Source organism: Aethalodelphis obliquidens, unplaced genomic scaffold (assembly GCF_003676395.1).
Source record: "Aethalodelphis obliquidens isolate GAN/ISIS:26980383/991018 unplaced genomic scaffold, ASM367639v1 scaffold4, whole genome shotgun sequence".
Taxonomy (NCBI): Eukaryota; Metazoa; Chordata; class Mammalia; order Artiodactyla; family Delphinidae; genus Aethalodelphis; species Aethalodelphis obliquidens.
This window is the reverse complement of record NW_020837948.1, coordinates 69,305,301-69,320,371: the sequence shown is the minus strand read 5'-3', so window position 1 is coordinate 69,320,371 and position 15,071 is coordinate 69,305,301. Positions and strand designations below refer to the sequence as shown.

At 39.8% G+C, this 15,071-nt stretch overlaps 1 protein-coding gene across 1 annotated transcript in view; it reads left to right on the top strand.

Moving 5' to 3' along the window:
• The window catches only part of ZSWIM6 (zinc finger SWIM-type containing 6), a 204,958-nt gene that overhangs the window by 883 nt on the left and 189,004 nt on the right, over positions 1-15,071 (top strand). The window contains exon 2 of the mRNA XM_027101263.1: positions 4-54. Coding sequence (XP_026957064.1) covers positions 4-54 — 51 coding nt within the window. The remainder of the gene's footprint in view (positions 1-3; positions 55-15,071) is intronic.

The following is a 15,071-nucleotide window of genomic DNA, read 5'->3' as shown; positions in this document are numbered from 1 at the left end:
TTCCCCCCCCCGCGCTGCTGGAGAGCGGCTGCGTCGACAACGTCCTGCAAGTCGGTGAGTCACGGGGCAGTCGCGGGGCCGTCTGTCCGTTCGTCAGTCCCTCGGGGGGGCGCCCGCCCCCTCCTCTCCCCTCCCCTCCCGGCAGCCCCTCAGCCCAGCGCGCGCCCGCACCCCGCCCGGTGCCCTCACCGTCCCGGATAGTCCTCCAGAGCGGAGCGCCCATTTCCTCCCCGCCCTCCCCGCCCCCTGTCTCCCCGGACGGGCCAGCGCGAGGGGGAAATGAATCAGCAGGACGCGCCCCTCCGCGGGGTCCGCCGGGTGGGTGTCGGGTGCCCCCGGCCCGCTCGGTTCCCCGCCCTTCTTCCGGGGAGCACGTCCTGGAGGGCTGCTCGCCTGTTTTGGGGGTGAATGTGGACAAAGGCACGGGCTGACGGCCGGGCTCCGGCGGAGGGTGTCTGTGGCGGGGCCGTGCGGGGCGGGGGAGGGAGCGCGGGCCGCACAGACAATGCCGGCCGGGGCCGAAACGGCGGCCGGGCCGCGCTCTGCGCTCTCCCTCCTCTCTCCCCTTGTCTGTCGCTCGCTCGTCTTTCTTTCTCCTCTTTCCCCCCCCTCCTCACCCCCCGCCCCTTCCATTTGAGGGAGGGAAATACATTTTAATGCCACTCGGCTGCCTCTTTTCTCCTGGCTTCGACGGGCTGGCGGCCGCGGAGCTCCGGGGGTCGCTGCGGCGTCTGGACTGGCCCGGGCGAGCTCCGCCGGCCGCCCCGGGATTTAAATGTCCTTTCCTCCGCGCCTCTCCGTCTCGGGGCCGCGCGGCGGGCTGGACCCATCTCCTGAGGGACCTCTCCCCGCGAGGACGCCCCCTAATTAAAGGGCGCGAGCCGGGCCGGGAGCGGCTGGTTCTTCCCCGTTCCGGGGGGCAGCGGCGTGCCCGGGGCTCCTGCCGCCGGAGTTCGGTTTGCGCCCGGGGGACCGGGGGTCGTGCTCTGTGCGATCCGTGGGGAGCGGTGACGGGCTTGGCGCTCTCGGCCGGCGGCTGCAGGAGCGTGAGGCGGAGGGGCTCCGCGGCCGCTCCCGCGTCCCTCCCTGCGCGACCGCCTGGCAGCCGGGCACGACCCCGCACTTTGTTCTCATTTTCAGGTTTATTTGTGCCCCTTTCAGTTTTCTGTCACCCTCCGAAAAGGGGAAACCAAACAAAAGAGTCTCTTTATTTCTTTTCGGGGCTTGTAAAGTAGAAGATATTTGACAAAGGCGAGAGTAGGACTTGTGGTTTAAAGCTGCACAGCCCTTCTTTTTCTGACAGACCATGAGAGTTTTCTCAAATACCGAATTCTAAAAGCTTTCCCTGTCCTCCCCCTCCCCCCACCCTCCAGTGTGTTTTTCTGGTCAGATATTTTTTTCAGCTGTAGCGCTGGGGATGTTTTGAGCTGCACGGAAAAGAACAATGCTATAGTGAAACTCCCCTTTCCCCGTATTTTTCTCCTGATTGCAAAACGACGTATTTTCTAACCCCCCCTTCTCATATTGCTGTCTATTTAAACTGTGGTGGTGAGCACGGTTCCTAATGAATGGGGAGAGGTTTGGAAGCATCACTGCCTCTGATTTTTTATTTAATCTTCTCTTTCCGTAGTCAGTTCCTTTTATCCTTCTCTTTGGGAGTCGGGTGGGGGGCTGGGTGGGGACCCAAGAGAGACTTAAAGATTTGTTTTAATCCTATCTGGTTACTTTGAATTCTGATGCAATCTGCAAACGTGATTTTCTGCATGGTCATTTATTTGTAAAGGCAGCCCCCAGTGTTGCCTTTTCTAGGTTAGATACCCCTTTCCTTATGTCTAGAGGGGGTTTTAACTTCTGAGGCCATCCATTCTTTAAAAAAAATCTAATTAACAGCCTTTCAAGTTATTATGCCCCCACCCCTTGTTTCCTGCCTGGTTGAAATAGATTGAAGCACATCCATGGTTTCTCAGTATAACTAGTTTGTGAGTTTTTATGGCTTGGCTGGCAATGCTGAGTTTTTTTTTTCCCCCTTCTGTGCTTGACTCTGCTTGCAAGCAATGAGGAATGACAGGAGAGCACATAGGGAGGGTTTCTTGGCTGATTGCATTTAAGCCAGGAATTCACTGTGAAAATAAAGCCAAGGGACGATAAATAAAAGATGCAATCTTCTCTAGGAGACAGACACACAGCGTGGGCTTTGCCTGCTTTCATTGGTGAAGAGGCCGGGGTGAGTTGTAAAGAAAATAGTAACTTTCTGAATAGTCCCGGGAGGAGAAGGAGGCCACTGAATGGAGCTGGCAGTGGTTGATGTGAAGTAGATGCTTCTTATATAGTTTGAAGAGTTGACCACCCCTTTGGAAACACTTAACATACGTGCTAAACAAGTGCTGTACAAATTGTGGAAAATATTCTTTTTTCCCTTCTGAGTTCTGCCAATTTCCTTAACTTCCAAGTTGTATTACTTGTTGTGCCAGTCAGCTTAGAGATGGAAGGCTGTTAAATGCCTGGCAGCTGGCACTGAGATAGAAAACTTATGACCAAGATTTTTTTTCTTAAAGAAGAACAGAGAGAGTGGCTAGATTAACCATCTAATTTAGCTCTAAGTGGTGGTTTGAATTGGAACTAACATGAAGCTTATTTTATAATTTTGTGATTTGAGGTAGAACCCTTTCGCTTCATAACCTGAAATGGAAAAGAACAGAATACTCTGTTGATAGCATCATAAACAATTTTCTGCTATTGCAAAATTACAAGTTTGTTTGTACAGGAAGTATTCTTTGACTTTTGTAGAGATGACTAAATTATAGATACAATACAGACAATCTAGTTGTTGGACTTTATTTTACACTTACAATGTTGAAGATTATTTAAGGTTATTTTACACTTACAATGTTGAAGATTATTTAAGGATTGAGGGACAGAGAATTGGGATTTCCCGGAAATTAAACATACTTGCTTAGTTATTATTTTCCAACTCCTAGATTTTAAGAAAAAGAAATTTAAAGGAAAAGAAATTAAACCTTTGATGTAGCAGCTGTAAGCAATATTTAATTGGTACAGAGCTGTTCATCAGTTGATTATGGGAAGTTTTGGAGGAAGTGTTGTTGGCTTATTATTGTTAACTAATGATATATGGGGTGGGAGCTATTGCTGAAGGTAAGGTGCTTGTATGTAAATATTATTGACAACATTCCAGTAATGATTTAGAAGTCACATAAATTTTCCCAAAAATTTTGCCTGGGAGAGAGCAGGCAAATCCCTAATGGGACCTGAAACTTGAATTGTTAAGGAAGAGACAGATATAAGTTACCTGATTTAAAAAAATCTAAAAGTTTCTGTAGGATTGAAAACATGATGAACCAAGTTAAGCAACTAACTGGGGCAAATATTTGCCACATGTTTGACCAAAGGCTGGCAGGTAATTCCTAAAAATCTGGGAAAAAAAAGACATGAATAATCTGGTAGAAAAATGGACAACACATTTCAGAAAGAAATGCAAATTATTAATAAATGTATTTATCTTCACTAAGAGAGACACAAAAATGACATGCCATTTTCATCCACCACATTGGCACACAGGTAGACATTACCCAGAATTGATTGAGGAGGTGGGAGAGTGGGATGCTGCCTCCCCTGATGTTTGGCACAATCTTTTTGTGTCATTTCTAGGAATTTATTCCATAGATATATTGATATTAGTGCACAGTGATGTTCATTACGGTGAGTGATGCTTATTGCAGTATGGTTTGCAATACTGAAAATCTGGAATCAAGCTAAATTTCTATCAGAAGGGAAGTGGCTAAGTAGTACTCAATGGAATACTATGCAACCATGAAAAAACAAAGTATATTTTTATATACTGACAAGAAGAGGTGACCAGCATATTTCATGTAAAAACAAGTCAATTCTATACTACAAAGCTACAGTAATCAAGACAGTGTGGTACTGGCACAAAAACAGAAAGATAGATCAATGGAACAGGATAGAAAGCCCAGAGATAAACCCACGCACATATGGTCACTTTATTTTTTAAAAAGGAGGCAAGAATATACAATGGAGAAAAGACAGCCTCTTCAGTAAGTGGCGCTTGGAAAACTGGATAGCTACATGTAAAAGAATGAAGTTCCTAACACCATACAGAAAAATAAACTCAAAATGGATTAAAGACCTAAATGTAAGGCCAGACACTATCAGACTCTTAGAGGAAAACATAGGCAGAACATTCTATGACATAAATCACAGCAAGATCCTTTTAGACCCACCTCCTAGAGAAATGGAAATAAAACCAAAATAAACAAATGGGGCCTAATGAAACTTAAAAGCTTTTGCACAGCAAAGGAAACCATAAACAAGACAAAAAGACAACCCTCAGAATGGGAGAAAATATTTGCAAATGAAGCAACTGACAGAGGATTAATCTCCAAAATTTACAAGCAGCTCATGCAGCTCAATATCAAAAAAACAAACAACCCAATCCAAAAATGGGCAGAAGACCTAAATAGACATTTCTCCAAAGAAGATATACAGTTTGCCAACAAACACATGAAAGGATGCTGAACATCACTAATCATTAGGAAAATGCAAATCAAAACTACAATGAGGTATCACCTCACATCAGTCAGAATGGCCATCATTAAAAAATCTAGAAACAATAAATGCTGGAGAGGGTGTGGAGAAAAGGGAACCCCCTTGCACTGTTGGTGGGAATGTAAATTGATACAGCCACTATGGAGTATAGTATGGACGTTCCTTCAAAAACTAAAAATAGAACTACCATATGACCCAGCAATCCCACTACTGGGCATATACCCTGAGAAAACCATAATTCAGAAAGAGTCATGTACCACAGTGTTCATTGCAGCTCTATTTACAATAGCCAGGACATGGAAGCAACCTAAGTGTCCATCGACAGATGAATGGATAAAGAAGATGTGGCACATGTATCCAATGGAATATTACTCAGTCATAAAAAGAAACGAAATTGAGTTATTTGTAGTGAGGTGGATGGATCTAGAGTCTGTCATACAGAGTGAAGTAAGTCAGAAAGAGAAAAACAAATACCGTATGCTAACACATATATATGGAATCTAAAAAAAAAAAAAAAAAAGGTTCTGAAGAACCTAGGGGCAGGACAGGAATAAAGACGCAGATGTAGAGAATGGACTTGAGTACATGGGGAGGGGGAAGGGTAAGCTGGGACAAAGTGAGAGTGTGACATGGACTTATGTATACTACAAAATGTAAAATAGATAGCTAGAGGGAAGCAGCCGCATAGCTCAGGGAGATCAGCTCAGTGCTTTGTGTCCACCTAGAGGGGTGGGATAGAGAGGATGGGAGGGAGACACAAGAGGGAGGAAATATGGGGATATATGTATATGTATAGCTGATTCACCTTGTTATAAAGCAGAAACTAACACACCATTGTAGAGCAATTATACTCCAATAAAGATGTTAAAAAATAAAATACAAAAAAAGAGAAAATTTTAAGCGAAAAAAAATAAAGACAACTCAACAGTTCATGTAGTATGCTGCAATTTCTGTTTAAAACAAAAAAGATGGACTTGCATATAGGTGTATAAGAATGTGGAAAATGTACACAAGCAACCAGTGGATAGTGAGTATCTTTGGAGGAGGGCAGTCAAATGAATGGGCAAGGTTTTGGGGGGAATTTTAATTTTCATTGTTATTATGGTTGGATTTTTCTTAAAACTAGCAGCATATACTTTTGTAATAAGAAATCTTAGGATCGTTATCCTTGTGTTTTTAATTAACACATTTTTTTTTGTTTTGGGGTGTGTGTGTGTGTGTGTGTCCCCTTTCTGAAGAACTGGTGTACACTCAATTTTTTTTTTTTGAAACACCATTTCCTTATTTGTGACTAAACAATCATTTAAAAGCAAGAAATGTCTAAACAAAACTAGAAACTAGTCTTTTGTATAAGGAAGGAGCTAGGTTTTTTTGTTTTTTTTCTGGTTACTTTTGGGAGACAAATTCTGTTCATACTTTGTTAAACATTCTCATGGTCTTTTCAGATTTGTTACTTAAAATTTTATGATTTAGGGGGTAGCAAAGCAGTAAAAGGGGATCATTATTAGATTTAAGATGGTTAAAATTTTAATCAGCTAACTTAAGGCTAATTTGTTGGCCTGTGAGTATTTTGATTTTCTTTACAGTCCAGAGATTATTATATAAAGATGTGATTCTAAATGCACTTTGAGAGTTAGGTGTTTTGTTTATTGATGATAATATAGTTAATTGAATGTAATTTTGAGATTAAGGTAATGATATAGAACAAATTTGAATGAGAGCCCTATGCTCGTTTTGTCTTTTGGTTAATGAAAAATTACACAAAAGGAAAAAAAATTGAAACTAGTTGCATGTGTTTTTTTTATTGTGGTTCTATCTGAGTTGAGATGTTTGATTTGCTTACAATTGATTCTTGAAAGTATTGAGCATCTCAGATGTGCTCAGCATTGTTCTGAGGGAGTTTCAATTTTAGGTGAAGCAATCTTGAAATTTTTTATGATACTTGGTTCTCCAGCGGTTAGTATTGGTCCGATGAAGAAATCTAAAGTGTTTGGGAGACAGAATACTTTTCGTAGCCAAAATATTTCAACAATACTGGAAGGTGGAATTGCAGATTTGAATTAAGCAAATATTTCTACTCTTGCTTCAGTCTTTAATTTCCTGCCCTACACAGTTGTATTCTGAGTACACCCTGGAATTGAGGAGGAAAAGGCCACCCACATTATTTTAACTGTGCATTGAGTTTCATCCTTTTTGCAGATGAGAGACTCGGATACCTTTCCTTCTTAAAACATCAGGATTCCGTGGAACGTGTTGTCTAAAGAACAATTATTGCAATTAATTGAACAATTAAAGTCAGTGTTGTCTTAAGTATGTCCTGGCCAACTGTTAAGATGTTTATCTGTTTATCCTTGGCTTCTTTTCTTTTCACAATGGGTAATCAGTTACTGTCAGTTCCAACTCAAAATGTTTGGTCTGCAAAGATGCAGGGCAGCATGTCTTTTTTACTCAGAATCATAAGAATGATTCTTAAGAATCACACTTAAGAATGTGTGATTTTAGCTAGTAATATGTTCAGTGAACAGGATGGCAATGAAGGAATGACTGATACTTTCGTTTAAGAAAGCTGTCCCTTTTAAAAATTATACGAACGGGTCTGTACTAATTCCAAATGCTTACGTGCTTTATATTTTTGTGTTGGAAAATCGGTTTTCTTCAGTGATGCAAAATGAATTTGGTACCTTTATTTTAAGAAGCTTATGTATACATATGATAAGACACACCCGTGTTAGAAATTTTTATAGGGGCCATCATTTAACTTGAACTGCTGTTGACCTTCACCTGTTATATTTAAGAGGACAAATATCCTACAAGAGAAAGCAGATTATAGGTAAGTATAAACATCTTAGAAACAAAGCAGATTATAGGCAACAATTTTTTAAATGGTAATAAACTACATGGAGCCCACAAAACCATTTTCAGTTACCTTTCAGATTACTATTATATAGTTTGAAAAATCATGCTTTCTCGCAATAAAAATGTAATCTAATTTTCTTGGTTTATTAATTTTTTGATGTATGTAAATATTACTGTATTTATTACTGTAAATTAGAAAACATGAGCTATTTCCTCCTTATAGTGAATGGAAAGACTCATCTCTTTCTGAGAAATCAGTACCAAGTGGTAATTTGGAGAAATATGTTACATAGTCTTGTCCCATGGAAAGAGACTTGTTTCCCAATCCTAGCCAGAGTCTCAAAAATAAAGTGTGTTAGATTTGTTTGAAAAATCTGAGTGTCCTTCCACTTTTTGCTTTCAGCGCCATGTGTTCTGCTAAGAATTTCCTTTGTACATGGTTTTCAATTCTTTAAAAATAGGATGCTTCCTTTATTTCTTTGATCTAGAAAAGATAGCCAAAGCAAGCTTTGGAGAGAACGCAGTGCAAAATCTGCTTTTCATTTTGAACTTAAAGATTGACCTTCAGCTGATAGTAAGTGAAGTCTGTTGGAAAAGGGTATGCTAAGTGTTTTATATTTGTGGAATTCTTTAGTGATAATTAGTTTTTTGTCAGCATATGTTACATATATTTATTTATGTATTTATTTGTAACAAGTTTGATGTTCCCAAGTGAGAGAAAAGGAGACAGATGAACCTAGGTATCATTTGAGTATCACTACCCCAAGCGTATTTCAGTGACCTCTGTGTACAGGTGCACTGTTCTGTTTCTTCTTAAATATGCGAACGGATGAGATTCTGTTTTTACACAATACTCTTGGATGATAGTTATTATCTACCTGTAGAGCTCTGAATATTTGTACAGCTAGATTCCAGCTTCTCCCATTTTGCTCATGAGAAAACTGAGGCCCAGACATGTTGAGTAATTTGTCCAGAGAGGCATAGTAAATTGCAAAGTTAAACGTGGAATCTCTGTTTTTCCACTACTCAGGCTGCCTCCTAATTTGCTGGGAATGTTTGGTAAACTTCAGAAAATCTCAGAAATCAGAACAAGCATATAGTGAATGTAAATTGACTGTGCTGTTGGAGAGATTATTTGGCTAACATTTCATTGAATGTTATAAAAGTATTTCTAGATAACATTTTAGTTTCAGGCCAGATTCTAATGACTTCAGTTAAGCAGTGATTCTGGCATGCTTAGTACATGCTAGTATAAAACATTCGTAGACATTTGGAAACTGTAGAGACGTTCTCTGATGAGATTAAAGTTCAGGAAAAGTTAGTTATGATTGCTAGCTGTATGAAACTCTGTTACAGTTGGTGTGAGTACACATGACTGTACGCATACCTCCTTGTAATACAGAATTTACTAAAAGTTGAAAATACTACATACACAGGACGATAAAAGTCAATACCCAGGAAGAAATTTGTCTATTCTGAACGTAGTATGTATATGAAAACTTATTCAGTAGTGTCTGTGTTTGACCTGTTTTTGTACATTTTTCAGTGTTTGCCAGTGTCACCCCACCCTCATCGCTAGTAACTAGTACTATATACATAACCCTTAGGTACACTTCTTTCACGTAATTGATGTGGCCTCAAAGCTTTATTAACATCTCTTCATAAAGACCTTGTATTATTTCGGGGTTTTCTTTATTGTACTGAGCATGATTTACAGTGAGCCTCTTAATACTGCTGTATCAGCATTTCCAGTCAACACTTTCAGAGCACTTAACCATGTGCCAGATACTGCTCCAAGTACTTTATATTTCTTAACGGCCCTATGAGTTAGGTACTTCTTTATTTTCATTTCACAGATGAGATAACTGAAGCATAGGGAAAAAGTGCAAGTAACTTTTGCCCAAGGTCACACAGCGTGGTAAATTATGGAGCTAGACACAGCCTCTCTGGGCTGGTACTCTTACCCCCTAAATAATATTACTTGTGATGGGTCATCGTTAACTATTCTAGAAAGTTCATCTTCATGTTTATAGTCTCTTAGTACTTTTTAGGGTAATTTTTCACAGCCAGAATTTTAAATTGTGATCAGAGCTATGATTTTTAACATGTATTTTAAAAATTTGATTTGAAAAACTGCACTTTAAAAATACCTTTTGTGGGACCTACTGTATAGCACAGGGAACTCTGCTCAATGTTATGTAGCAGCCTGGATGGAAGGGGAGTCTGGGGGATAATGAATATATGTATATGTATGGCTGAGTCGCTTTGCTGTGCACCTGAAACTATCACAACATTGTCAATCGGTTATACTCCAATATAAAACAAAAAGTTAAAAAAAGTGCCTTTTTGTGAACGAACTTCAGCTTTGGAAGATGGTTGTGTGGGGTGATTTTGATCATCATTCATCAGACATTTTTAACTTTTGAAGGAGGAGTAACTTGCATGTTAGATCTAATTGCAATATATATGTCGCATATATACATTTATCTTGTACAACTTTTTGAATGTTATGATTGAAAATTATACTATTTCTTGTGCTGAGAAAAAGATTTAATTTTCTTTGAAAGAGATAGGTAATTGGAAGGATGTTAATTGGAAGGATGCAGTAGAACCTGTCAGTACATCTAAACTCTTACCAACTGAAAAAGCTGATCAGATAAATTGGAAGCTCATTTAGTGAATTAATGCGCTTAAAGTTCAGGTGATTCACTGCCTGGTCCTACGTTATTTAACAGTCTGTTTACTTAAAGCATTTTTCATTGTTAATTGGTGTCAGATCTCTAAGGTTAGAAGGTATTATGGAAAATAATGTAAGAAGATAGTACATAGAATGAGTCCACAGAAGCAAGATTTAAATTCTCTTAATTACGTTAGTACAATTTAGAATGCTACATGTGCCATGTTGTAGCTGTTAAATATTTGCTGACAGTGATCAGTATTTCTATAAATGAAGTATAGGTGTTTTATCATTTCACTGTAAAGGGCAGAGCCTGGAGCCTCTTCTGGTGTTACTGTTGGTCTTTTGGTAAAGGCTGGCAGAAGTTGAAGGTAGCACTGTAGTATTTGGTTACGTTGAACCTTTGTTCCTGCTACTGCTTTATATTAACTCATTTCTACAAAGAAGATGGTCATGATTTTAATAAATATTTGTCGTAAAATAAACTGCTAAAACACAAATACCAGAAGTTTGTAATCAGATGTATGTGAGAGAGGACTTTTTTAAAAAATAAGTTTACCTTATTTCTTTAGGACTTTGTTTTTTAATTTAATTTAATTTTTTAATTTTTAATTTTTTTTTGTCCATGCGGTGGGATTGAACCTGAGCCTTCAGCAGTGGAAACACTGAGTCCCAACCACGGGACCTCCAGGGAAGTCCCGGACTTTTTTTTTTTTTTTTGCGGTACGCGGGCCTTTCACTGTTGTGGCCTCTCCCGTTGTGGAGCACAGGCTCCTGACGCGCAGGCTCAGTGGCCATGGCTCACGGGCCTAGCTGCCCCGCGGCATATGGGATCTTCCCGGACCGGGGCACGAACCCGTGTCCCCTGCATCGGCAGGCGGACTCTCAACCACTGCGCCACCAGGGAAGCCCCGGACTTTGTTTTTTTTTTTTAAAGCATTCTTCAAGTTTCCTTAGCACTTAGGATTTTGAACTCCTGACACCATAGTCTAGTTCTCTTTTGCTTCTCTCCTACAATTATCACCTGTGTAATTTTTGTCTTATATTTTCTCTAGACCATGGTAAAGCTGAGGACTGAAATGGCCAATGGCTGCTTTGTGATGATGGCAGAATCAAGTGAGACTTGAGGGTAGGAGTGAAGGGAGCCTCTGAACCTAACCTGCCTCAGAGCTCAAGTATCTTTCTTCTTTTCCCTCCTTCTCTAATGCCCATGCTTTTTCCCTTCCTTTCTTGGGCACGGGGGAATGGAGTGGGGGAGTGAGGAATATTAGAGAGTGGTAGGGAAAAAGGCAAGAAATCGGAAGAGGTAAGAAATACCAACCAAGAGAGTGTGTTCCATTCCTTTCTTTCCCAGCCACTGTCTCCTTCCCTTCAACCTCCCTCGATTTAGGGAAATAAAGCTGAGGTCACAAGGACCTATGTGTTCCAGCTGCTGCTTGGCTGCTATTTTTAGCCTGGCCCTCCATCAGGCTGGCACTAGGCCATGATGGCATAGGGCCAGCACGTTGTGGGACTGCTTGGCAAATGTCAAAAACTTAACTTTTCAGTTATTAAACTGAACTAATTTTTGTATATATTCTGTGTTATGATATTCTACTTACCTCTACTTTTTCGAAGTGGGATGTGCATTTTTTAAGAAAGGATTGATTTTTGATAGTAGTCATCATACTGTGATAACTATTTTAGATAGGAGAAAGATTTAAGAATTGCCTTATCAGGTCAGACATATATCCTGCTCAATAATTTTGGTTTTGTGGTGGCACCAAGAGGTGTGAGATTTGCCTGATTAATTTAAAATGCCTTGGCCATCTTTAAAATTGCCATTCCTGTTGAAGTTGTAGAGTCTGAATTGGTTTATATAATTATAGGTGTCATTAGACATTAAAAAAAAATGTACTTTTTTTTTCTACAGTTGTCAGTGTTCTCTTTGCTAACACAGTTGTGTGTGTTTAGGTTTGGTTAATGCTGTAAGAACATGTTTAGCAAATAAAAAGCTTACTATTTATTCTAGTAGGGCGTATAGGTGGGTTTTGGTTGAAGTAGCAGTATCTGGGTCTAGATTCTGTATACCCTAGAGCCAGTATTATGTGGAGTGTATTTGCAAACTGAGTTTTAAACTTTTGGATGCACATGTGAATTTAAGAATTTACTTGATTATCAGTTGTACTCAAAATGAAAAATATGTTGTATTTGTTCTTGTATAATTTTGGAAAGAAGTGAAAAGAATGTCACAGTGTGAATCTGTAGTATGTTTGGAAGGGAATTTGGTAAGAAGAACAGTATTTATATTCTTTCCATAGTGGTACATAAAAAAGCTGAGGGTATGTTAGGGATGATTTTCAGTGTACCATGGACCACACTGAATGTGAATAGAAACAGGGATGATGATTATTATTCACTTACTCAGTGAATTGTGGTATAATGTACTTAGATCTGTTGGATGCCAGGATAACATTTAGCTAGTGCATTGATGTGATGCCCTTCTTAAGGTAACAAAATAATTGGCCAAAATAACTAGGAATAGAATCGAATTGATTTTTTTTCACTTTGTCTTTAAGGTAGTAATTGGACAAATTTTGCTGCCTTCACTTTTTGAAATAAAGTTTAAGGTGAGGGATTTACTGAAAGGTGACTTGCTGGTCTAATGGCTTAGAGAAGGCAGATGTTTCAGAGTTAATTTAAATTTTTACATCTTAAAATGAGATGCTTCCATTGTGGATAAGAGCAAGTTGGGCAGCTTACTCTTGCTGATCCAAGAATATTTTGTTTCTTAGAGTGAAAACAAACATTTCATTAGGGAATATAATCAGAATGTCTTGGGGATAGAGTACCGAGTACATTGAACTATATCACAGTGTATTAATTATACCATGTGGTGTCTTTCTGCAGTTAGAGGTTATGGTAGGTGTATTTTCCAAAAGTGGCTTGGAGATAGATCCACTGATATATCTATGTATGTTTCTGTAGATAGGGGTGTGTGTGTGTGTGTGTGTGTGTGTATGCACACATATATATATATTTATAATATGATGCTTAGAACATTATAATCTACTGGATGGTAGTAGGTAAGTGACTATCTTATGGATCCGTAATGTAATTTAGATTTCATTTAGGTTAGTCATGTAAATGATGTCAGCTCCAGTTTAACTAATAAGCTTGATTAAAACCAAAGCCCAGATGGTAGTTTGACTAGTGCTGTTATAAGCAAAGTGCTCAAATGATGTTCCTTATTGGAACTTGTCAGAGCAGTTTCTTTGCAGTTTTTGTGGATCTCTCTTAGCAACTTATTAAAAAGGCATTTTGTCTAAGCTGTTTCATTAAATAGCAAGGAATTCCAGAGTATTGGATAGTATTGCATTTTTGCTTTCAATAAGAACTATTGCAATGGAGAAAATTTTTTTTGAAACTCTTTATTCATTTTAACAATTTGTGAAAAAATGCTTTTATTTTAAAATGGACAGATTTTTAAAAAAATTCTGTTTCAGGGCTTCCCTGGTGGCGCAGTGGTTGAAAGTCTGCCTGCCGATGCAGGGGACGTGGGTTTGTGCCCCGGTCTGGGAAGATCCCACCTGCCGCGGAGTGGCTGGGCCTGTGAGCCATGGCCGCTGAGCCTGCACGTCCGGAGCCTGTGCTCCGCAACGGGAGAGGCCACAACAGTGAGAGGCCCACGTACCGCAAAAAAAAAAAAAAATTCTGTTTCAACAGTAATTTTAAGTTTCATCCATAATTTTTCATGCTCATTTATTTTCCAGAATTCGTTTTCATAGTTTATAATTTTAGATGTGTTAGAAAAAAAATTGGTGATGTAAGAGCCAGTGACTGAGTTTATTCAAAATTCAGTGTATGTATTAGGTCTGAATTTGCATTAGCTCATAGCTTAGCGGTGGCATTGTCTTTTGATTTTGATAAATCACGAGACTTCAGAGTTCTTGTGCTCTTGTATGAAGTTTATTTTTTGACACATAAGGATATGGTTTGTATTTTTTAAACCTTGTAACTGTGTGTATGTGTTGTGTATGAACGCCTGTTTGTGCGCCTGCGTGCATATGCGTGCGTGTTGGGGTCTTGGGAAGGAATGGTGGTAAAGATGGGCTAAATGGTGGTGGGTTAAGGCCAGAAAAGCACAAAAAATTCAAGTAGCCATGTTCAGATATAGAGGGTCCCTTTCCTCCTCCCTCTTCCGGAATTTATATTTCACTGGGCTGCTTATTTAATGTTACGAAAACTGTATTTTTTACTTACTCTCCCCCCCCCCATTCTTCCTGTTAAAGATAGTAACAATTCAGGGCTTCCCTGGTGGCGCAGTGGTTGAGAGTCCGCCTGCCGATGCAAGGGACTCGGGTTCGTGCCCCGGTCTGGAAAGATCCCACATGCCGCGGAGCGGCTGGGCCCGTGAGCCATGGCTGCTGAGCCTGTGCGTCCGGAGCCTGTGCTCTGCAACGGGAGAGGCCACAACAGTGAGAGGCCCGCGTACAGCAAAAAAAAAAAAAGATAGTAACAATTCAGAATGTAATGTATGCAGTGTATAATGGCCAACTTATGGTGGTTTTATGGATGGATTGGCTATTGCATCTCTAAAAGGCTAGTTTTTAAAATTTACTCCTTGAGTTGCAGTTCCGCTCTTTGATCCTTTACAGTTGTGGAGCAACTAGTTTTCTCTTTACTTTTGATTTGCCTTTTTAAGTTTTAGAATTGAGCTTTGAACCTGGCTCTTTCAAGAAGCCTAATTTATTATTTAATGTAGAAAATTCTGTGTCTTGACTCTTTCAATAAGCCTTACCCAGGAAATCTAGAACCGTCATACCGTTTTTAAAAAAGATATAATAGTAAATCAAGTTCATAAGTATACTCTGGTTTTTTCTCAGTGAAGGTGGGTAGACCTTCTGACATTCTGCAAGGGGTTGTTGTAAAGACTGACACTGGCCTGTCTGATTCATGGCCCTTTCCAAACTTG